Source organism: Anolis sagrei, chromosome 5, assembly GCF_037176765.1.
Source record: "Anolis sagrei isolate rAnoSag1 chromosome 5, rAnoSag1.mat, whole genome shotgun sequence".
Taxonomy (NCBI): domain Eukaryota; kingdom Metazoa; phylum Chordata; class Lepidosauria; order Squamata; family Dactyloidae; genus Anolis; species Anolis sagrei.
In genome coordinates, this window is record NC_090025.1 from 1,342,172 (window position 1) to 1,366,844 (window position 24,673).

The 24,673-nt window shown below is 42.2% G+C and overlaps 1 protein-coding gene across 1 annotated transcript in view; it reads left to right on the forward strand.

Moving 5' to 3' along the window:
* Positions 1–3,069: 3,069 nt before the first annotated feature.
* Positions 3,070–24,673, forward strand: part of NAGK (N-acetylglucosamine kinase) — a 34,149-nt gene continuing 12,545 nt past the window's right edge. The window contains exons 1-7 of the mRNA XM_067468428.1: positions 3,070–3,169; positions 10,894–10,978; positions 14,864–14,962; positions 18,626–18,767; positions 20,767–20,877; positions 21,904–22,016; positions 23,597–23,684. Coding sequence (XP_067324529.1) covers positions 3,141–3,169; positions 10,894–10,978; positions 14,864–14,962; positions 18,626–18,767; positions 20,767–20,877; positions 21,904–22,016; positions 23,597–23,684 — 667 coding nt within the window. The 5' untranslated portion in view covers positions 3,070–3,140. The remainder of the gene's footprint in view (positions 3,170–10,893; positions 10,979–14,863; positions 14,963–18,625; positions 18,768–20,766; positions 20,878–21,903; positions 22,017–23,596; positions 23,685–24,673) is intronic.

A 24,673-nucleotide genomic window follows, 5' to 3' on the forward strand; every position in this document is an offset into this window, starting at 1 on the left:
ATCAGCTACTGAACAGGAGCTTCTTTGTTGAGTTCCAGGGCCAGAGAAGCCGATGGCGGAAACAGAAGAACGGCCTGCCTCCGGGGAGCGTGCTTGCTCCATCCATGTTCAACATCTACACAAATGACCAGCCGCTGCCAGAAGGGACAGAGAGCTTCATCTATGCTGATGATCGTGCCATCACCACTCAAGGAAATCAGCTACCAAACAGGAGCTTCTTTGTTGAGTTCCAGGGCCAGAGAAGCAGATGGCGGAAACAGAAGGACGGCCTGCCTCCGGGGAGCGTGCTTGCTCCATCCATGTTCAACATCGACACAAATGACCAGCCACTGCCAGAAGGGACAGAGAGCTTCATCTATGCTGATGATCGTGCCATCACCGCTCAAGCAGGGAGCTTTGAGATGGTTGAACAGAAGCTCTCCAAAGCTCTAGGTGCTCTTATTGCCTATTGCAGGGAAAACCAGCTGATCCCATATCATATATCATATATATAATATCACAAAGGACGACCACCTCACCCGCCTCATAGGAAACCTGCTACAAAACAGGAGCATTTTTGTTGAGTTCCAGGGCCAGAGAAGCAGATGGCGGAAACAGAAGAACGGCCTGCCTCAGGGGAGCGTGCTTGCTCCATCCATGTTCAACATCGACACAAATGACCAGCCACTGCCAGAAGGGACAGAGAGGTTCATCTATGCTGATGATTGCGCCATCACCGCTCAAGCAGGGAGCTTTGAGATGGGTTGAGACTACCACCTCACCCGCCTCATAGGAAACCTGCTACAGAACAGGAGCTTTTTGGTTGAGTTCCAGGGCCAGAGAAGCAGATGGCGGAAACAGAAGAACGGCCTGAATCAGGGGAGCATGCTTGCTCCATCCATGTTCAACATCTACACAAATGACCAGCCACTGCCAGAAGGGACAGAGAGCTTCATCTATGCTGATGATCGTGCCATCACCGCTCAAGCAGGGAGCTTTGAGATGGTTGAACAGAAGCTCTCCGAAGCTCTAGGTGCTCTTACTGCCTATTTACAGGGAAAAGCAGCTGATCCCATATCATATATCATATATATAATATCACAAAGGACGACCACCTCACCCGCCTCATAGGAAACCTGCTACAAAACAGGAGCTTTTTGGTTGAGTTCCAGGGCCAGAGAAGCAGATGGCGGAAACAGAAGAACGGCCTGCTTCAGGGGAGCGTGCTTGCTCCATCCATGTTCAACATCTACACAAATGACCAGCCACTGCCAGAAGGGACAGAGAGCTTCATCTATGCTGATGATAGTGCCATCACCGCTCAAGCAGGGAGCTTTGAGATGGTTGAACAGAAGCTCTCCGAAGCTCTAGGTGCTCTTACTGCCTATTACAGGGAAAAACAGCTGATCCCTAATCATATATTATATATATAATATCACAAAGGACGACCACCTCACCTGCCTCATAGGAAACCTGCTACAAAACAGGAGCTTCTTTGTTGAGTTCCAGGATCAAAGAAGCAGATGGCGGAAACAGAAGAACGGCCTGACTCAGGGGAGCGTGCTTGCTCCATCCATGTTCCACATCTACACAAATGACCAGCCACTGCCAGAAGGGACAGAGAGCTTCATCTATGCTGATGATCGTGCCATCACCACTCAAGCAGGGAACTTTGAGGTGGTTGAACAGAAGCTCTCCGAAGCTCTAGGTGCTCTTACTGCCTATTACAGGGAAAACCAACTGATCCCTAATCCATCTAAAACACAGACATGTGCCTTTCACCTTAAGAATAGGCAAGCATCCCGAGCTCTGAGGATGATTACCTGGGAAGGAAGGAATCCCACGGGAGCATTGCAGCACACCCACGTACCTGGGAGGAGTCACTCTGGACCGTGCTCTGACCTACAAGAAGCACTGCCTGAACATCAAGCAAAAAGTGTGTACTAGAAACAATATCATACGAAAGCTGACTGGCACAACCTGGGGATCACAACCAGACACAGTGAAGACATCTGCCCTTGTGCTATGCTACTCTGCTGCTGAGTACGCATGCCCGGTGTGGAACACATCTCACCACGCTAAAACAGTGGATGTGGCTCTTAATGAGACATGCTGCATTATCACGGGGTGTCTGCGCCCTACACCAATGGAGAAATTACACTGCTTAGCCGGCATTGCACCACCTGACATCCGCCGGGAAGTAGCAGCCAACAGTGAAAGGACCAAGGCAGAGACATCTCCAGCTCATCCCTTGTTTGGGTATCAGCCAGCACATCCACGACTTAAATCCAGACATAGTTTTCTAAGATCTACAGAGTCACTCGCTGGAACACCTCAGCAAGCGAGAGTCCAAAAGTGGCAGGCTCAAACCCAGAACTGATACCAAATAAGGGACTCCCCCCTGGGCACACAGAAGACAGGGCGACTTGGAAGGTGCTGAACAGACTGCGCTTTGGCACCACGAGATGCAGAGCCAACCTTCAGAAATGGGGCCCCAACGTGGAGTCCACGACATGCGAGTGCGGAGAGGAGCAAACCACTGACCACCTGCTGCAATGCAACCTGAGCCCTGCCACATGATGCACAAGGGAGGACCTTCTTGTGGCAACACCAGAGGCACTCCAAGGGGCCAGAGACTGGTCAAAAGACATTTAATCCACTATCGAACTCACAAATTTTGTATTTGTCTGTTTGTTTGCTTTGTTTGTGTTACAAATGTAATATAATTGGACTGATTGCTCTGACACGACAAATAAATAAATAAGTTTCCTAATGGAGAATAAGTCATAATTAAAATATTATTAATAATAATAATATGATAGTAATATACAATTATAATAATAAGCCTCTTTTAGTCTCCTAATGGAGAAAAAAATTGGGATATAAATAATTATTAAAACATTATTATTAATATTATTATTATTACTAATATACAATAATAATAATAAGCCTCTTTTAGTCTCCTAATGGAGAATAAATAATAATAATAATAATATGATAGTAGTAGTAGTAATAATAATAAGCAACTTTGAGGATGCAATTCCTTTCCTCCTATTCTTCTTGCAGGCTTAAGCCACGCCCACAAGGGGGCGTGACCCAAAAGGAGGGCGTGGCTTGTACGCGGAAGTCCCGGGCAAGCTCCGCCCACTCCCTGTGCAGGCATGGCGTCGCTCTTTGGAGGCGTTGAAGGGTGAGTCCCAGGCAAGGCAAGGCAAGGCAAGGCAATGCAATGCAGCCGGAAATGCACCATAATTCTACCAAATGCACATGCTTACAGCCTATTTCTACAAAATGCCTATCCAAAGGCAACGTGCATTATTCTCTGCCTTGATTGCACTCTGCAAACAGTGTGATGCTGGGTTTCCTAATTGGGTCTCTCATTAAAAACATGGGGAAAGTTTATTGAACTGCAAAAACATTGTGGTTTGTTAGGATGATGAGTAGAATAACCTCAAAATTGCAATAATGGGAATGTAAAATATTATATAATTATTGTTATTATTGATGATGATAATAACTTCACAATAATAATAATACTATAAAATATTAAATATTATAATTGATGATAATAACCTCATAATAATAATAATAATATATTATTGATGAAAATAATAACCTCATAACAATAATATTACATGATGATAATAACCTCAAAATAATAATAATAATACTATAAAATATTAAATATTATTATTGATGATGATAGCTTCAAAATAATAATAATATATGATGATAATAAGTTCAAAATAATAATAGTATTAATGTAAAATAAAATACTACAAAATATTAAATATTATAATTGATGATAATAACCTCATAATAATAATAATAATAATAATAATAATATATTATTGATGAAAATAATAATCTCATAACAATAATATTACATGATGATAATAACCTCAAAATAATAATAATAATACTATAAAATATTAAATATTATTATTGATGATGATAGCTTCAAAATAATAATAATATATGATGATAATAAGTTCAAAATAATAATAGTATTAATGTAAAATAAAATACTACAAAATATTAAATATTATAATTGATGATAATAACCTCATAATAATAATAATAATAATATATTATTGATGAAAATAATCATCTCATAACAATAATATTACATGATAATAACCTCAAAATAATAATAATAATACTATAAAATATTACATATTATTATTGACGATAATAACCTAGTAATATATTATTATTATTGATTATAATCATCTCATAACAATAATACTACATGATGATAATAACCTCAAAATAATAAAATAATAATACTATAAAATATTAAATATTATTATTGATGATGATAGCTTCAAAATAATAATAATAATATATGATGATAATAAGTTCAAAATAATAATAGTAGTAATCATCTCATAACAATAATATTACATGATGATAATAACCTCAAAATAATAATAATAATAATACTATAAAATATTACATATTATTATTGACGATAATAACCTAGTAATATATTATTATTATTATTATTGATGATAATCATCTCATAACAATAATACTACATGATGATAATAACCACAAAATAATAATAATATAAAATATTACATATTATTATTGGTGATAATAGCTTCATAATAATAATGATGATGATAATAAACTCAATAATAATAATGATAATAACCTCATGATAATAATAATAATAATATAAATATTACATATTATTGGTGATAATAACTTCAAAATAGTAATTATAATAATATTGATGATGATAATAAGTCCAAATAATAATAATAATAATAATAATGTACAATATTACATATTATTGTTGGTGATGATAATGGCCTCATAATAATAATACTATAAAATATTAAATATTATTGATGATAATATAATAATAATATTGATAATCATCATCTCATAATAATACCACATGATGACAATAACCTCAAAATAATAATAATAATATAAAATATTACATGTTATTGTTGGTGATGATAATGACCTCATAATAATAATACTATAAAATATTAAATATTATTATTTATTATAATAACATAATAATAATAATATTGATAATCATCATCTCATCATCATAATACTACATGATGACAATAACCTCAAAATAATAATAATAATAATAACAATAATAATATACAATATTACATATTATTATTGGTGATTATAATAATCATCATAAAATGATAAAATATAAATAATAATATGCTAATAATACATATAAATAATAATAACAATACTATAAAATATATGAGCCACAACCTCATAATCATAATACTATAAAATATAAATAATAATATATTAATAATACATATAAATAATAATAACAATACTATAAAATATATTTGAGCCACAACCTTATAATCATAATATTATAAAATATAAATAATAATATATTAATAATACATATAAACAATGCTAATAGCAATACTATAAAATATATATGAGCCACAACCTCATAATTATAATACTATAAAATATAAATAATAATATATTAGTAATACATATAAATAATAATAACAATACTATAAGATATATATGAACCACACTTCATAATCATAATACTATAAAATATAAATATAATAATAATACATATAAATAATAATCACAATACTATAAAATATATATTAGCCAAGGGCAGGTGGGAAATTGAACTAATCCTCCCGGGTGGATGCACCTTTTTAGCCTTGCAAAACCATGGCACGGAGTCACATTCATTAAAGCGGTGCAAAACTGCGTTAGTTATCCAGTGCGGATGTGCCTTGGCTTCCCCGCTTTTTGCAAGAGCCGGTCCCCACCCAAGTCACGGGGGAGCCTTGCTTTTGCCACTTCCCGAAAAGCAGTATATTTTTAATTTGGGGGAATTTTCTGCATCCTCTGACGCAACCGTGTATTTGGGAGCCATGCATTCTTGAGAGAGAACAGTTTGGCCTTTCTTCCCAAAGAGAGAGAGGGATGGCCTTTCTGGAGAGACCTTTGCAAAAGAGACAGAAAACAAGCAAGCAAGCAAGCACGCCTTTGAGCAGAACTTGGGAACTGAGTGTTTCTCATCCCGAAATCTGGCATCTCCAAAGTTGTTTACATGAGAATGGATGGGAGAGACGATGGGGCATGTGGCCAGTGTGGCCGGTCCAGTGGAGTTGATGGCAGAAGAACATGGCTTCAATGCTGGTGGTCTCTGCTTCTTCTTCCAGCACGCTGACGTTTGTCCGCTTGTCTTCCCAAGAGATTTGCAGGATTTTCCGGAGGCAGCGCTGATGGAATCGTTCCAAGAGTTGCATGTGACGTCTGTAGACAGTCCACGTCTCACAGGCATAGAGCAGGGTTGGGAGGATTTTGCTTTATCAACAAGCCTCTTTGTCTCCCTCCGGATGTCCCGGTCCTCAAACACTCTCTGCTTCATTCGGACGAATGCTGCACTTGCAGAGCTCAGGTGGTGTTGTATTTCAGTCTCAGTGTTGACATCTGTAGACAGTCCACGTTTCGCAGGCGTAGAGCAGGGTTGGGAGGATTTTGCTTTCTCAACAAGCCCCTTGGTCTCCCTATGGATGTCCTGGTTTCTCAAACACTCTCTGTTTTGTTCAGAAAAATGCTGCACTTGCAGAGCTCAGGTGGTGTTGTATTTCAGTCTCAGTGTTGACATCTGTAGACAGTCCACGTTTCGCAGGCATATAGCAGGGTTGGGAAGACAATAGCTTTATAAACAAGCCCCTTCGTCTCCCTATGAATGGCCCGGTCCTCAAACACTATCTGCTTCATTCAGAAGAATGCTGCACTCGCAAAGCTCAGGTGGTGCTGTATTTCAGTCTCAGTGTTGACATCTGTAGACAGTCCACGTTTCGCAGGCATAGAGCAGGGTTGGGAGGATTTTGCTTTCTCAACAAGCCCCTTGATCTCCCTATGGATGTCCTGGTTTCTCAAACACTCTCTCCTTTGTTCGGAAAAATGCTGCACTTGCAGAGCTCAGGTGGTGTTGTATTTCAGTCTCAGTGTTGACATCTGTAGACAGTCCACGTTTCGCAGGCGTATAGCAGGGTTGGGAAGACAATAGCTTTATAAACAAGCCCCTTCGTCTCCCTATGAATGGCCCGGTCCTCAAACACTATCTGCTTCATTCGGAAGAATGCTGCACTCGCAGAGCTCAGGTGGTGTTGTATTTCAGTCTCAGTGTTGACATCTGTAGACAGTCCACGTTTCGCAGGCGTATAGCAGGGTTGGGAAGACAATAGCTTTATAAACAAGCCCCTTCGTCTCCCTATGAACGGCCCGGTCCTCAAACACTATCTGCTTCATTCGGAAGAATGCTGCACTCGCAAAGCTCAGGTGGTGTTGTATTTCAGTCTCAGTGTTGACATCTGTAGGCAGTCCACGTTTCGCAGGCGTATAGCAGGGTTGGGAGGATTTTGCTTTCTCAACAAGCCCCTTGGTCTCCCTATGGATGTCCTGGTTTCTCAAACACTCTCTGCTTCATTCGGGAAAATGCTGCACTTGCAGAGCTCAGGCGGTGTTGTATTTCGGCGTCGATGTTGACTTTGGTGGAGAGGTGGCTGCCAAGCGAGCGGAAATGATCAACGTTTTCTAATGTGACACCATTAAGTTGTATCTCTGGCATTGGAGAGGGGTTGGCTGGTGACTGCTGGAAGAGCATTTTGGTTTTTTCAATGTTCAATGACAGGCCGAGCTTCTCGTATGCTTCTGCGAAGGTGTTTAGAGTGGCTTGTGGGTCTTCTTCTGAATGCACACAGACGATGTTGTCATCAGCATACTGGAGTTCTATAACAGATGTTGTTGTAACCTTGGTTTTGGCTTTCAGTCCAATAGATTATTTCCACTCCAGTGGGAAACTTCCCATCAACAAGGTGAAGTATCATAGCAATGATATGGCATAGACACTAAGAACTGGGAATCCCTGGCCCTTGAGCACTCCAGCTGGAAGTCAGCTGTGACCAGCAGTGCTGCAGATTTTGAAGAGGCACAAATGGAGGGCGAAGTGAGAAACGTACCAAGAGGAAGGCGCGTCAAGCCAACCCAGACTGGGACCGCCTTCCACCTGGAAACTGATGCCCTCACTGCGGAAGGAAGAAGATGCAGATCAAGAATAGGGCTCCACAGTCCTCCTAATAATAAAAGGAAAGTCAAACACATATCCCATGGACTTATTTTTTGGGAGTAATTCCCATGATCTTCTAACCTTCTGTATGAATGAAACTGCAACAATAACATAATAACAATAACAATGGGTTGTTGTAGGTTTTTTCGGGCTGTATGGCCATGGTCTAGAGGCATTCTCTCCTGACATTTCGCCTGCATCTATGGCAAGCATCCTCAGAGGTAGTGAGGTCTGTTGGAACTAGGAAAAGGGGTTTATACATCTGTGGAATGACCAGGGTGGGACAAAGGACTCTTGTCTGCTGGAGCTAGGTGGAAATGTTTCAACTGACCCCCTTGATTAGCATATAATGGCCTGACAGTGCCTGGAGCAAACTATTGTTGAGAGGTGATTAGATGCCCTTGTTTGTTTCCTAGTTCCAACAGACCTCACTACCACTGAGGATGCTTGCCGTAGATGCAGGCGAAACGTCAGGAGAGAATGCCTCTAGAACATGGCCATATAGCCTGAAAAATCCTACAACAACCCAGTGATTTTGGCCATGAAAGCCTTTGACAATACATTGAACAATAACAATAATAATAGAAATGTGGAAATGAAAAAACGAAACATGGACTGTCTACAGATGTTGCACTCAATTCCTGGACTGATTCCATCAGTGTTGCCTCCGAAGAAACCTGCAAATCTCTTGGGAAGGCAGGAGGACAAGTGTCCTGGAAGAAGAAGCAAAGACCACCAGCATTGAAGCAATGGTCCTCCACCATCAATTCCACTGGACTGAATGCCACGTGTCAGAAGGCCCAAAGATCACAGTTACTCTACTTCCAACTCAAGAATGGAAAACGGAATGTTGGAGGGCAGGAAAAGAGATTTAAAGATGGTCTCAAAGCCAACCTTAAAATCTGTGGCATAGACACTGAGAACTGGGAAGCCCTGGCCCTTGAGCGCTCCAGCTGGAGGTCAGCTGTGACCAGCAGTGCTGCGGAATTTCAAGAGGCACGAATGGAGGGCGAAAGAGAGAAACGTGCCAAGAGGAAGGCGCGTCAAGCCAACCCCAACCTTAAAAACTGTGGCAGGGTCACTGAGAGAGAACTGGGAAGACCTGGAGGTCAGCTGTGACCAAGAGTGCTGTGGAATTCAACGAGACACGAATGGAGGGCGAAAGGGAAACTCATGTCAGGAGGAGGAGGGCCCTTGTTGGGATCGCCTTCCACCTGCAAACCGATGTCCTCAATACAAAAGAACGTGCTGGTCAAGAATAGGTCTCTACAGCCACCAATGGACCCACCACCAAGACTCAACACTTGGAGGACCATCATCTTGGACACGAGGGAACTGTGGGAATGGATGTGATTTTGTGCCACTTTAGCCGCCACGATCCTGGGAGACATAGTTTTGCAAGGCCTTTAGCTTCTTAAAAAGGCACCCCATTGCATTGCACATTGGCAATTAAAGCGGGGTTAAAGTGCATTAAGCGAGCCATATAGACACACCTTATTCCCGGAATCCCTTACCCAGGGGCCATAGTACAGAAACTGACTCATAATGCAGAAAAAAGTAACTTTTTGAAATTTTTTTGAAAATCTCTCTCTTTTTGCAGACGGTTTTAATCACGAATTTTAAAACTTGCGCCTTATTATACTTGATAATCTTTGTTCTGTGTATTTTAATACATATTTTGTAGAAATGCGTTTTAATATTATTTGTTTATTTCCAAGCCAGGCAAAAAGGGTCTCAATGGTGATTGGCACACTGGGTGCAGCGCCTCAAGACCTTGGCCTGCACTTAAAAGCAATTGGCTTGTTTGTTCAAACATAACACATTTTGTAGAAATATGTTTTAATATTATTTATTTATTTCCAAGCCAGGCAAGGTAGCCCCACACTGCAGAGTGGTCGGCACACTGGGTGCAGCGCCTCAAGACCTTGGCCTGCACTTAAAAGCAATCGGCTTGTTCTTTGTTCAAACATAATGCATGTTGTAGAAATACGTTATAATATTATTTATTTGTTTGTTTATTTATTTATTTCCAAGCCAGGCAAGGTAGCCCCACAGTGCGGGGTGATCGGCACACTGGGTGCAGCGCTTCAAGACCTTGGCCTGCACTTAAAAGCAATCGGCTCGTTCTTTGTTCAGACATAACGCATTTTGTAGAAATATGTTTTAATATTATTTGTTTTTTTCCAAGCCAGGCAAGGGCGTCTCAATGGTGATTGGCACACTGGGTGCAGCGCCTCAAGACCTTGGCCTGCACTTAAAAGCAATTGGCTTTTTCTTTGTTCAAACATGATGAATTTGTAGAAACATGTTTTAATATTATGCATTTATTTCCAAGCCAGGCAAGGTAGCCCCACACTGCGGGGTGGTCGGCACACTGGGTGCAGCACCTCAAGACCTTGGCCTGCACTTAAAAACAATCGGCTTGTTCTTTGTTCAAACATAACACATTTTGTAGAAATATGTTTTAATATCATTTATTTATTTCCAAGCCAGGCAAGGTAGCCCCACACTGCGGGGTGGTCGGCACACTGGGTGCAGCGCCTCAAGACTTGGCCTGCACTTAAAAACAATCGGCGCTGACAAAATCACCACTTGTCATCTGCAAAAAGCCACCTTACTCAGATCTGCACGCATTATTCGCCGATACATCACACAGTCAGAGACACATGGGTCCGACATATGACCAGAATGATCTTGTTTGCTGTGGAGTCATCTTGTTGTGTATCTAACAACAACAACAACAAGATGATGAAGATTTTGGGTTCTGCGTGGACTCATTTTTGCTGTCTTTCTTTCGTTCTTTCTTGCAGGGGAGGGACCCACTCCAACGTGGTGCTTCTCTCCGAAAAGGGCACCATCTTGGCCGAAGCGGAAGGTCCTTGCACCAACCATTGGGTGAGTCCGGCTTTCCCTTTCTCCCCATCCGCACTGGGGACTTAACACAGTTTTGGAACCACTCTTCCCTGCCATGGTTGCATGCAATGCAGTCGTGGCAGCCGTAGCTTTGGAAGCCCTTTAGCCTTCTCTGCTGAAGAGTGCTAGTTTCCGCACAACGCAAGTAGCAATGCACAGGCACAGATTAACACCTCCCAGCAAGAGATTTTCCCAGGCTCAGGCAGGCCTTCAAATGCTAATGAAGGTGATCAGCTGAAACATTCCCACCTAGCTCCAGCAGACAAGAGTCCTTTGTCCCACCCTGGTCATTCCACAGATATATAAACCCATTTTTCCTACTTCCAACAGACCTCACTCCCTCTGAGGATGCTTGCCATAGATGCAGGCGAAACGTCAGGAGAGAATGCCTCTAGAACATGGCCCTATAGCCCGAAAAAACCCACAAGAACCTAGCAATGCATTGTTTTGCATTTGGCCTGTTGCGCTTTGTTTGTACGTTTCCCTATCAATATTATTGATTTCTATTTTACGCCCCCAACTCACCGGAATCAATATATTGTAATGTAATACAGTACTACTAATAATACTCTATATTATATAGTATTATTATTAGTATTGTGTTAGTATAAATTTGATAAAATAGAGGGAGCAGTATTTTCTATATAAATAAAACTGTAATGTTCGTTTGTGGGATTGACATAACTCAAAAACCACTGGACAAATTGACACGAAATTTGGACACAACATACCTAACAGTCCAATGAGTATCCATCAACCATAAACACACACATGCACACACAAAACCCCAGCAGACCAGACTTAAACCATCCCAAAATACATCATATATACATACACTCATATACATATGCACACATTCATACACACACAGGTATATATATGCACAAACACAAATACACACATATACATATACACATACATATCCACATACATACATATATACACACAAATATGCATATAGACAAGCACACACATATACACAATATGCATGTACACATATAAACACACAAATGTACACACACATATATATACAAACATATATACACAAATAAATATATACACAGATATACACAATATGCATTTACACATATAAACACACAAATATATACACACATATATATACACACATATAGACACAAATATATACACACATATACACAATACGCATGTACACATAAACACACAAATATACACACACACATATACATAAATAAATAAATATATACACACATATACACAATATGCATGTACACATATAAACACATAAATAAATACACATACACATATATACACACATATATACATAAATAAATAAATAAATACACACATATACACAATATGCATGTATACATATAAACACACATTTATACACACAGATATATACACAGATATATACACACATATACACAGTATGCATGTACGCATATAAACACACACATATACACACACACATATACACACACATATATACATAAATAAATATATACACAATATGCCTGTACACATATAAACACACAAATATACACACAAATACACACACACACACACATATACATAAATAAATATATATACACATATACACAATATGTATGTATACATATAAACACACAAATACACTTACACATATATACACACACATATATACATAAATAAATATATATACATATATACACAAATATATACACACATATACACAATACGGATGTACACATATAAACACACACATATACACACACACATATATACATAAATAAATAAATATATACACACATATACACAATATGCATGTACACATATAAACACACATATATACACACACACATATATACACAAATATATACACACATATACACAATATGCATGTACACATATAAACACACATATATACACACACATATACACAAATATATACACACATATACGCAATACGCATGTACACACACATATATACACCCACATATATATATGCAAACACAGATATATACACACACAAAACACACATACACAGACTGGGCCACAGCAACACGTGGCAGGGGACGGCTAGTAATTTTATGTATTTGTATTACTATATCACAATATTATTATTACTATATAGTATATAATAATAATGTTGTGATATAGTAATACTAATATATGAAATTATGATACTGCTCTCTTTATTTTATCAGTTTTATACTTATTTATTTATGCCGTGCTTTTGACATGAAATAAATAAATAAGTCAGTGTATTTGATAGAATCATAGAATCAAAGTAGTTCTGCCTTTTCCCTATCATCCCCTGTCTGTCAGCATTGCCCCATCTTCTCCGCGAAAAGGTCCTATCGCCTCCTTGTTTTTCCTTTTTCTCCTGACATAAGAAAAGAATCCCTTTTTACTGTTTTAAATGTCCCTGGCAAGTCTGAGCTCGTTTTTTGCTTTAGCCTTGCGGACCTTTTCCCTACAGGTGTTGGCTATTTGTTTGAATTCTTCTTTGGTGATTTCTCCCTTTTTCCACTTCTTGTGCATGTCTCTTTTGTTTCTTAGCACAAAATTTCAATTAATTTCGCAACAGGACCAGCGAGCGGCTTCCTGAATTGTGACGAATCCCAACTATATTCACTACGGATGCGTCTACAGTGCAGAATTGACACACTTTTTAACCACTTTAACTGCCACAGGGTCATTTGTGTTTTAATGTTTGATTTTTATGCTGCTGGGTCGCTTATTTATATTGGTTTTTGCATCTTATGTATTTTATTTTCTGATTTTCTGTTGTGTTTTTGTGTTATACTAGCCGTCCCCTGCCACACGTTGATGTGGCTGTCTGTGTATATGTGCTTTGTGTGTGTGTATATTTGTGTATATGTGTATGTTTGCAGATATATGTGTGTGTGTGTGGTTTTGAACATGTGTTGTAGTGTATTTTTTAATATTTGGCTTTTTAAGTCTCTTCTGCTGTGTTTTTTCAGTGTTTTTATGAGTGACGGTCACTCGTTGGCCTGAGAGGTGTCTTGTGTCCAAATTTGGTGTCCATTCGTCCAGTGGTTTTTGAGTTATGCTAATCCCACAAACGAACATTACATTTTTATTTATATGGATTGTGTTTACTGTATTGTTTACTGTATTGTTGGGTGTGGCCTGATGTAAGCCACCCCGAGTCCCCCTGGGACTTATTATTATTATTACTATTACTATTACTATTAATGCTATGGGATGATGGGAGTTGTAGTCTTGCAAGGCTTTCGCCGCCAAAGGGCGCTGCTGTCTACCCAAACTACAAATCCCATGATTTCATATCACTGAAGAGAATGAGTGCCATTGGGCCCCAGTTTACCTGTCCTGGCTTAAGGCTATGGAGTCCTGGGAGTTGTAGTTCGGGTCAAGACCTTAGCAAACTATGTTCCATATCATGGAGCCATGCCAGTTCAGGTGGTGCCAGGCTGCATTTCTGCCAAGAAGCAGGAAAATTGCATTCAAATCACCCCTGACAGATGGCCATCCAGCCTCTGCTTCAAAGCTTCCAAAGAAGGAGCCTCCACCACACTCCCTCCGGGGCAGAGAGTTCCACTGCTGAACGGCTCTCACAGTCATAGAATCCTAGAATCAAAGAGTTTGAAGAGACCTCCTGGGTCATCATCCAGTCCAACCCCATTCTGCCAAGAAGCAGGAAAATTGCACTCAAATCACCCCTGACAGATGGCCATCCAGCCTCTGGTTAAAAACTTCCAAAGAAGGAGCCTCCACCACACTCCCTCCGGGGCAGAGAGTTCCACTGCTGAACGGCTCTCACAGTCAGGAAGTTCTTCCTCATGTTCAGGTGGAATCTCCTCTCTTGTACTTTTCTGTCTGTCTCTAATCCCCATTCTCTTCCTTTGTCTTGACGGACAGCTGGTTGGTTTGGACAAATGCCTGGAGAGGATCAACGCCATGGTCAGCGAAGCCAAGGGGAAGGCGGGCGCCGATCCGGGGGTCCCTCTGCGCTCCCTGGTGAGTGGACCCCTCCTCTGCCTCCTCCTCTTCTTCCTCCCCTCCCCTTCCTTTTCTTCTTCTTCTTTCTCTTTTCTTCCTCTCCTTCCTCCTTTTCCTTCTCCTCTTCTCCTTCCTCTCTTTCCTTTTCTTCCTCCTCCTTTATTTCTCCATCTTCCTTCTCCTCTTCTTCTTCCTCCCTTTCCTTTTCTTCTTCTTCTTTTTCTTTCTCTTCTTCCTCCTTTTCCTTCTCCTCTTCTTCTTCCTCCCTTTCCTTTTCTTCTTCCTTCTCTTCCTCATCCTCCTCTTCTTCCTCCCTTTCCTTTTCTTCCTCCTCCTTTATTTCTCCATCTTCCTTCTCTTCTTCTTCCTCCCTTTCCTTTTCTTCTTCTCCTTTCTCTTCTTCCTCTCCTTCCTCCTTTTCCTTCTCCTCTTCTTCTTCCTCCTCCTTTATTTCTCCATCTTCCTTCTCCTCTTCTTCTTCCTCCCTTTCCTTTTCTTCTTTTTCTTTCTCTTCTTCCTCTCCTTCCTCCATTTCCTTCTCCTCTTCTTCTTCCTCCCTTTCCTTTTCTTCTTCCTCCTTTATTTCTCCTTCATCCTCCTCCTCTTCTTCTTCTTCTTCCACTTCCTCCTCCTCTTCTTCTTCCTCCCTTTCCTTTTCTTCCTCCTCCTCTTCTTCTTCCTCCCTTTCCTTTCCTTCCTCCTCCTTTATTTCTCCTTCATCCTCCTCCTCCTCTTCTTCTTCTTCCACTTCCTCCTCCTCTTCTTCTTCCCCCCTTTCCTTTTCTTCCTCCTCCTTTATTTCTCCTTCATCCTCCTCCTCCTCTTCTTCTTCTTCCACTTCCTCCTCCTCTTCTTCTTCCCCCCTTTCCTTTTCTTCCTCCTCCTTTATTTCTCCTTCATCCTCCTCCTCCTCTTCTTCTTCTTCCACTTCTTCCTCCTCTTCTTCTTCCCCCCTTTCCTTTTCTTCCTCCTCCTTTATTTCTCCATCTTCCTTCTCCTCTTCTTCTTCCTCCCTTTCCTTTTCTTCCTCCTCCTTTATTTCTCCATCTTCCTTCTCCTCCTCTTCTTCCTCCCTTTCCTTTTCTTCTTCCTCCTTTATTTCTCCTTCATCCTCCTCTTCTTCTTCCCCCCTTTCCTTTTCTTCCTCCTCCTTTATTTCTCCTTCATCCTCCTCCTCCTCCTCTTCTTCTTCCACTTCTTCCTCCTCTTCTTCTTCCCCCCTTTCCTTTTCTTCCTCCTCCTTTATTTCTCCTTCATCCTCCTCCTCCTCTTCTTCTTCTTCCACTTCCTCCTCCTCCTCTTCTTCCCCCCTTTCCTTTTCTTCCTCCTCCTTTATTTCTCCTTCATCCTCCTCCTCCTCCTCTTCTTCTTCCACTTCTTCCTCCTCTTCTTCTTCCCCCCTTTCCTTTTCTTCCTCCTCCTTTATTTCTCCTTCATCCTCCTCCTCCTCTTCTTCTTCTTCCACTTCCTCCTCCTCCTCTTCTTCCTCCCTTTCCTTTTCTTCCTCCTCCTTTATTTCTCCTTCATCCTCCTCCTCCTCCTCTTCTTCTTCCACTTCTTCCTCCTCTTCTTCTTCCCCCCTTTCCTTTTCTTCCTCCTCCTTTATTTCTCCTTCATCCTCCTCCTCCTCTTCTTCTTCTTCCACTTCTTCCTCCTCTTCTTCTTCCTCCCTTTCCTTTTCTTCCTCCTCCTTTATTTCTCCATCTTCCTTCTGCTCTTCTTCCTCCCTTTCCTTTCCTTCTTCCTCCTTTATTTCTCCTTCATCCTCCTCCTCTTCTTCTTTCTCTTCCACTTCCGCCTCCTCTTCTTCTTCGTCCCTTTCCTTTTCTTCTTCCTCCTCTTCTTCTTCCTCCCTTTCCTTTTCTTCCTCCTCCTTTATTTCTCCTTCATCCTCCTCCTCCTCCTCTTCTTTCTCTTCCACTTCCTCCTCCTCTTCTTCGTCCCTTTCCTTTTCTTCCTCCTCCTCTTCTTCTTCTTCCACTTCCTCCTCCTCTTCTTCTTCCTCCCTTCCCTTTTCTTCCTCCTCCTTTATTTCTCCTTCATCCTCCTCCTCCTCCTCCTCTTCTTCTTCCACTTCCTCCTCCTCCTCTTCTTCCTCCCTTTCCTTTTCCTCCTCCTCCTTTATTTCTACTTCATCTTCCTCCTCCTCTTCTTCTTCCTGTTATTTCTTTTCTTCTCTTTTTCTTCCTCCTCTACTTCTCTTCCTCCTTGTCTTCTTCCTCGTCTTCTTTTTCTTCCTCCCTCCTCCTTTTCCTGCTCTTCTTATTTTTTCCTCCTTCTCTTTCTCCTCTTCTTCTTCCTCCTCTTCTTCCTCCTCTACTTCCTCCTCCTCCTCCTTTTCTTCTTCTTCCTCTACTTCTTCTCTTCCTCTTCTTCCTCCTCCTCTTCTTCCTCCTGTTATTTCTTTTCTTCTCTTTTTCTTCCTTTTCTTCCTCCTCTACTTTCCCCTCCTCCTCGTCTTCTTCCTCCTCTTCTTTTTCTTCCTCCTCCTCCTTTTCCTGCTCTTCTTATTTTTTCTCCTTCTCTTTCTCCTCTTCCTCTTACTCCTTTTCTTCCTGTTCATTTTCTCCTCCTCCTCTTCTTCCTCCTCTGCTTACTTCTCCTCCTTTTCTTCCTCTTCCTCTTCCTCTTCTTCCTTTACTTCTTCATCTTCCTCCTCCTCCTCCTCCTCTTCTTTCCATTCTTTCTCTTCTTCTCCTTTTCCTCCTCTTCTTACTTCTCTATTTCATCCTCCTCCTGCTCATCTTCTTCTTCCTTTACTTCTTCTTCGTCTTCCTCTACTTTCTCCTCCACTTCTCTATTTCCTCTTCCTCCTCTTCTTCCTGTTCTTTCTTCTCCTTCTTATCCTCTTCTTCCTCCTCTTCCTCCTTTCCCTTTTCTTCTTCTTCGTCCTCCTCCTCCTCCTCTGTCATGGCTCCCTTTTATATATCTGTGGGTTTATATATCTGTGGAATAATGACCAGGGTGGGACAAAGGACTCTTGTCTGCTGGAGCTAGGTGGGAATGTTTCAACTGACCACCTTGATTAGCATTTGATTGCCTGGCAGTGCCTGGAGCAATCTTTTGTTGAGAGATCATTCCACAGATATATAAACCCATTGTCCTACTTCCAACAGACCTCACTACCTCTGAGGATGCTTGCCATAGATGCAGGCGAAATGTCAGGAGAGAATGCCTCTAGAACATGGCCATATAGCCCGAAAAAACCTACAACAACCCATTCACACCTAGCTCCAGCAGACAAGAGTCCTTTGTCCCATCCTGGTCATTCCACTGATATATAAACCCTTTTTCTCAGTTCCAACAGACCTCACAACCTCTGAGGATGCTTGCCATAGATGCAGGCGAAATGTCAGGAGAAAATGCTTCTAGACCATGGCCATATAGCCCGAAAAAACCTACAACAACCCATTCACACTTAGCTCCAGCAGACAAGAGTCCTTTGTCCCACCCTGGTCATTCCACAGATATATAAACCCTTTTTCCTAGTTCCAACAGACCTCACAACCTCTGAGGATGCTTGCCATAGATGCAGGTGAAATGTCAGGAGAAAATGCTTCTAGACCATGGCCATATAGCCTGAAAAAACCTACAACAACCCAGTGATTCCGGCCATGAAAGCCTTCGACAATACATGATTATATTGCTTGATGTTGATGGGGAATGGATCTGTTTCCACAGGGCCTCTCTCTGAGCGGAGGGGAGCAAGAGGAAGCCATCCAAAGGCTGATTGAGGAGATGAAGACCCGCTTCCCACACCTGAGTGAGAACTACTACATCACCACCGATGCCGTCGGGGCCATGGCCACCGCCACCGATCGTGGTAAGAGCCCCGGCCCATCATGAATACTTTTTGAACCCTCAGAATGTTCTCTAATCCGTTTTCGGTGGGACAGAGTGCAGCAGTCCCTTTCAGAGAAAGAAGTAAATACACAGACTCGAGTAGTGGTTTTGTGATAGTTACGTTGGTTACACAGACAAAGGAGAAGCATCACATATTCTCAGCGTTTTTTCCACATACCTTCAACATTCATACTCCCCATCTATAACGAATGTCTCACCAAGGAGCTTCTTTTAGCAGGTAGAAGGAACAGGGAATTCCTAAAATAGTGAATCCCACAAGCTACCAGCTATTATAAGGAACTTCACACTAAGAATCACAGGGGGAAATTGATAAAACAGGGAAAGATATAACTGTGTATAGATATATTTGAATGACGTCCGAACCGAGAGGTTTTTAAAAGGCTTCTTCAATTGGCTATGCTGCCACCTTATGGTTTAGTACTCAGGCTGGATTATATGTGTGGAGAGGATACTTAGTAACACCCTTTTGTGTTACGATAGTGTTTATTTTCTTCAGAGTGTTTAAATAGAATCATAGAATCATAGAATCAAAGAGTTGGAAGAGACCTCATGGGCCATCCAGTCCAACCCCATTCTGCCAAGAAGCAGGAATATTGCATTCAAATCACCCCTGACAGATGGCCACCAAACACAGCAGCAGCCTTGCCCAGACACGAATCAAGGAACATGGAAGGCACGGCAGACTACTCCAACCAGAGAAGTCAGCCATAGCAGAGCACCTGAGGAACTAACCTGGACACAGCAGATTATTATTTGAGAACACAGAAATGCGGGACCACTCTCACAACCACCATGTCAGACTACACAAAGAAGCCATTGAAATACACAAGAAGCAAGTGGACAATTTCAACAGAAAGGAGGAAACCATGAAAATGAACAAAATCTGGCTACTGGTATTAAAAAACTCTAAAATTACAACAGCAAAACAAGAGAGAGGAAACAAACAAGGACTTCTAATCACCTCTCAACAAAAGGTTGCTCCAGGCACTGTCAGGCCATCAAATGCTAATCAAGGTGGTCAGTTCTGAGAGGTTTTTAAAAGGCTTCTTCAATTGGCTACGCTGCCACCTTATGGTTCAGTACTCAGGCTGGATTATATGTGTGGAGAGGATACTTAGTAACACCCTTTTGTGTTACGATAGTGTTTATTTTCTTCAGAGGGTTTAAATAGAATCCTAGAATCTAAAGAGTTGGAAGAGACCCCATGGGCCATCCAGTCCAACCCCATTCTGCCAAGAAGCAGGAATATTGCATTCAAATCACCCCTGACAGATGGCCATCCAGCCTCTGCTTCAAAGCTTCCAAAGAAGGAGCCTCCACCACACCAATGATACCAATGATGTTCACACACAGGCTTTTGTAAAGTGTCAACTATAATGAAACGTTTATTTAACAGGCTTAAACTCTTCTGGTACAAATGGCTGGCTTCTCTGGTTGAAATACTCTGCAGTGCCCTAATCACCTCTCAACAAAAGTTTGCTCCAGGCACTGCCAAGCCACCAAATACTAATCAAGGTGGTCAGTTGAAACATTTACCCCTAGCTCCAGCAGACAAGAGTCCTTTGCCCCACCCTGGTCATTCCACAGATATATGAACCCATTGTCCTGTTTCCAACAGACCTCACTCCCTCTGAGGATGCTTGCCATAGATGCAGGCGAAACGTCAGGAGAGAATGCCTCTAGAACATGGCCATATAGCCCGGAAAAACCTACAACAACCAAATTACACTATTTTAATTTTAATCTTATAGTTTCCAGCTTTTGGGCATTAAAGGAGATTAGAGATATTGGGGCACTGTGCATCAACAACGGGGCTTATTGATTTATGCAGTGCTTTTGACATTAACTAACTAAATATATATTGAAATGGGCATGGGTGTATCTTGTCCTTTGTCCCGCAAGGCCTCACACTTCTTCCTTTCTTCCCTCCTCTTCTCTTCTCTCCTCTCGTCTTCCAGGCGGAGTGGTGCTCATCTCCGGAACGGGCTCCAACTGCAAGCTGATCAACCCGGACGGCTCCCAGGTCAGCTGCGGAGGATGGGGCCACATGATGGGGGACGAGGGGTCAGGTGAGGACGCTCCAACCAGTGTTAGTGCTTCAACAATTTTGCTTGACTGGCAGAGTGTGGAAGTGTATGAGCACATATCCTTCTTAGGAGCCTCTGGTGACACAGTGGGTTAAACCGCTGAACTGCTGAACTTGCTTATTGAAAGGTTGCCAGTTCAAATCCGGGGAGCAGGGTGAGCTCCTACTGTTAGCTCTAGCTTCTGCCAACCTAGCAGTTCGAAAACATGCAAATGTGAGTAGATCAGTAGGTATCGCTCCGGTGGGAAGATAACGGCGCTCCATGCAGTCATGCCACTGGCCACATGACTTTGGAGGTGTCTGCGGACAACGTTGAATCCCGGATGAACCCCCAAGCTACGGACCTGCGCCTTCAGGGGGAGTGTGACCCCGTCGAGCACAGGTTGCCACCCAATATCCCGGTCGACCCCGCGAGTGACCAGGAGGGCCTCTGTCTTGTCTGGATTAAGCTTCAACCTGTTAGCCTCATCCAGTCCATCACAGCAGTCATCTGGGAGGCTTCCTTGGAATTCGGTGGAAATGAGGAGTAGAGTTGGGTGTCATCTGCGTACAGATGGCACCCAACTCCAAAACTCCAGATAACCTCACCAAGCAGTTTCATGTAGATATACTCACAAGTATCAATAATGGATGTACAGCGAGAAGTGAGGGAATCATGGCAAGAGAGAGAACTCATGCTTGCTGCCCTCTTTTAGACCTGTCGCTTCTCGTCATCAAATAGGGTCAACAGTGAATGATGCAACTCTTGTCACGCGTGTCACAGGGTCATGACTCACCTCCTTTTGCATGCCCCTCCAGTTACACATCACCACCCACTTAATCCTTCGGTGGGTGTGTGACCACATGTCCTTTAGAACTGTATTTTCCAATATTATTACACAATGGGGTTACAGTCAATGCAATCCTACCTAACACCTCCTTGGAAGCTTTATTGGGTTTGGGGCTGGGATTGGGGTGTTCCTCGGGGCCGTGGGCAAAATGGCCTCAGCTGTCTTTTGGTCCCTCGCAGCCTATTGGATCTCCCACCTGGCCATCAAGGTGGTGTTTGACGCCTTGGACAACCTGGAGGCCCCGCCCCACGACATTACCTATGTCCACCAGGCCATGTGCGACTACTTCCAGGTACGTTTCTCCTCGAGCGGAAGAGAAGAGCGGGGCTGTGGCTCCCTCTGTCTAGGACCATCCAATACGACTTGGCAGCAGTTAAGGGCCAGAATTAATAATCAAATAATAATAATAATAATAATAATAGAATCCTAAAGTTGGAAGGGACCCCCAAAGGCCATCCAGTCCAACTCCATTCTTTCTTTCATGCATGAAAAGCACAACCAAAGCTCCTTCTGAAAGATGACCAACCAGCCTCTGAATAATAATAATAATAATAATAATAATAGAATCCTAGAGTTGGAAGGGACCCACAAAGGCCATCCAGCCCAACCCTATTCTTTCTTCCATGCATGAAAAGCACAACAAAAGCTCTCTCTGAAAGATGACCAACCAGCCTCTGAATAATAATAATAATAATAATAATAATAATAATAATAATAATGATAGAATCCTAGAGTTGGAAGGGACCCACAAAGGCCATCCAGTCCAACCCTATTCTTTTTTCCATGCATGAAAAGCAGAACCAAAGCTCCTTCTGAAAGATGGCCACCCAGCCTCTGTCTAATAATAATAATAATAATAATAATAATAATAATAATAATAATAGAATCCCAGAATTGGAAGGGACCTCCAAAGGCCATCCAGTCCAACCCTCATCTTCCATGCAGGTTCAACTTCAGGATTCCATTATCCTCATACAGTAGAGTCTCGCTTATCCGACCTTCGCTTATCCGACATTCCGTCTTATCCGACGCTCCCCTTTTCCTCCAGCATTTCCCTTTCAATTAAAGGGGCGCATCTCCCCAACTGTCTCTCCATTCCTAATAAGTGAAAAAGGCAGGAAGAGGAGGGAAGGAAGAGGGAAAAGAGGCAGGACCAGAAGTGGAAGTATCCTCCCTCCTTCCCTCTGTGATTTCCATGCTCCGCTTCCACATCCAGGCACGTCCTGCTGGGCCCTCTAGCCCAGAGGCGTTGCCTTGCCTTAACTCTTTGAGTCCCTGTGGTTAGTATTCTAAGTGTCTAGCGCTGCGTCGGACAGGTAGAAGAAGGAGACTCCATATTATCCGGCATTTTTGTTTATCCGACATTCTGCCGGCCCGTTTATGTCGGATAAGCGAGACTCTACTGTACTGACCTTGAAGGAGCTGGGGGTGGTGACGGCCGACAGGGAGCTCTGGCGTGCGCTGGTCCATGAGGTCATGAAGAGTCGGAGACGACTGAACAAATGAACAACAACACTGTACTTAATCCCTGTAACTATGACTCTGGACTTACAATACTCAAAGTAACCCAGCATTTTATCTTCAGAATAGGTCAGTATATTTTAAAACTCCAACAAAAACCACCCCGACAGATGGCCATCCAGCCTCTGCGTGCAAGCCTCCAAGGAAGGAGCTTCCACTAACTTTTCGAGTACAAGGCTATGGCACCCAAAGTGGTGTGAAGCTGCATTAAATCCACAGCGTGGTGTAGATTTGTGCTTCCTAAACAGAGGATGAGAACAGCGATGTTTTGGGGAGAGGAGCCCTGCGTTGTGCCGGCCTCTCCCTCTCGCGGCCTCCCAAAGGCTTCTCTTCTGCCCTCTGTTTCTGCAGGTCTCTGGCCGGATGGGGCTCCTGACGCACCTCTACCGCACCTTCGAGAAGTCCAAGTTTGCAGGGTTTTGTCGGAAGGTGGCTGCAGGTGAGTCGAGGGAGGACGAGAGGCGGGTTTTTGAGTGGAAGACACTTGGGAAGGTGGGGCAAGGCTTTGGCTCACTCTGCCTTTCAACCAGATACAGGCTAACTTTGGCCCTCCAGGTGTTTTGGACTCCAACTCCCACCATTCCTAACAGCCTACCGACAATTATGATTTTAATGATGTTATGTTTTATATTGTACTTGTGTTTTTGGTGGCATTGAATCTTGCCTTGTAAACCGCCTCGAGTCACCGGCAGACTGAGAGGGGCGGTATATTTTATTTATTTATTTATTTATTTATATTTATTTACTTTGCTTGTATACCGCAATTTCTCAGCCTTGTAGGCGACTCAACGCGGTTTACAAATACAGTAAATAAATATAAATAAATAAATATTTATTTATTTGCATTATTTCTACCTCGCTCATATCAGCCCGGAGGCGACTTAGAGCGACATACACAATCGGCACAATTCGATGCCATAAAAATACATACATTGATAAGCAAAAGACCCATCATAGTGGAATTAGACATAAGACAGTGCATAATAACGATATTAAAAGCTAAAAACTATATCCTCTCATTCAAGTCCTCATCCGTTCCATCGTCTTGGGTCTCTCCTGGGTCATTTTCCAATTCAAGTTTGTCTATTTATTCGGAGGTTCCAAATGCTTAACAAGTTTTTACTCTTTTCTGAAAGGTCAGGAGGGAGGGGGCTGATCTAATATCCCTAGGCAGGGAGTTCCACAGCCGAGGGGCCACCACAGAGAAGGCCCTGTCTCTCGTCCTCGCCAGACATGCTTGCAAAGCAGGCGGTATCGAGAGCAGGGTCTCCTCGGACGATCTCAAATTCCTGGAGGGTTCATAGGAAGAGATGCGTTCGGATAGATATAACTAAATAAATCTCCCCATGGCCAGAGTTGAGCATCACCTCCAGACGCCAGAGATGGAAAGGGAAATCTTTGCCTTTGCTTGTGTATTGTATGTCATTG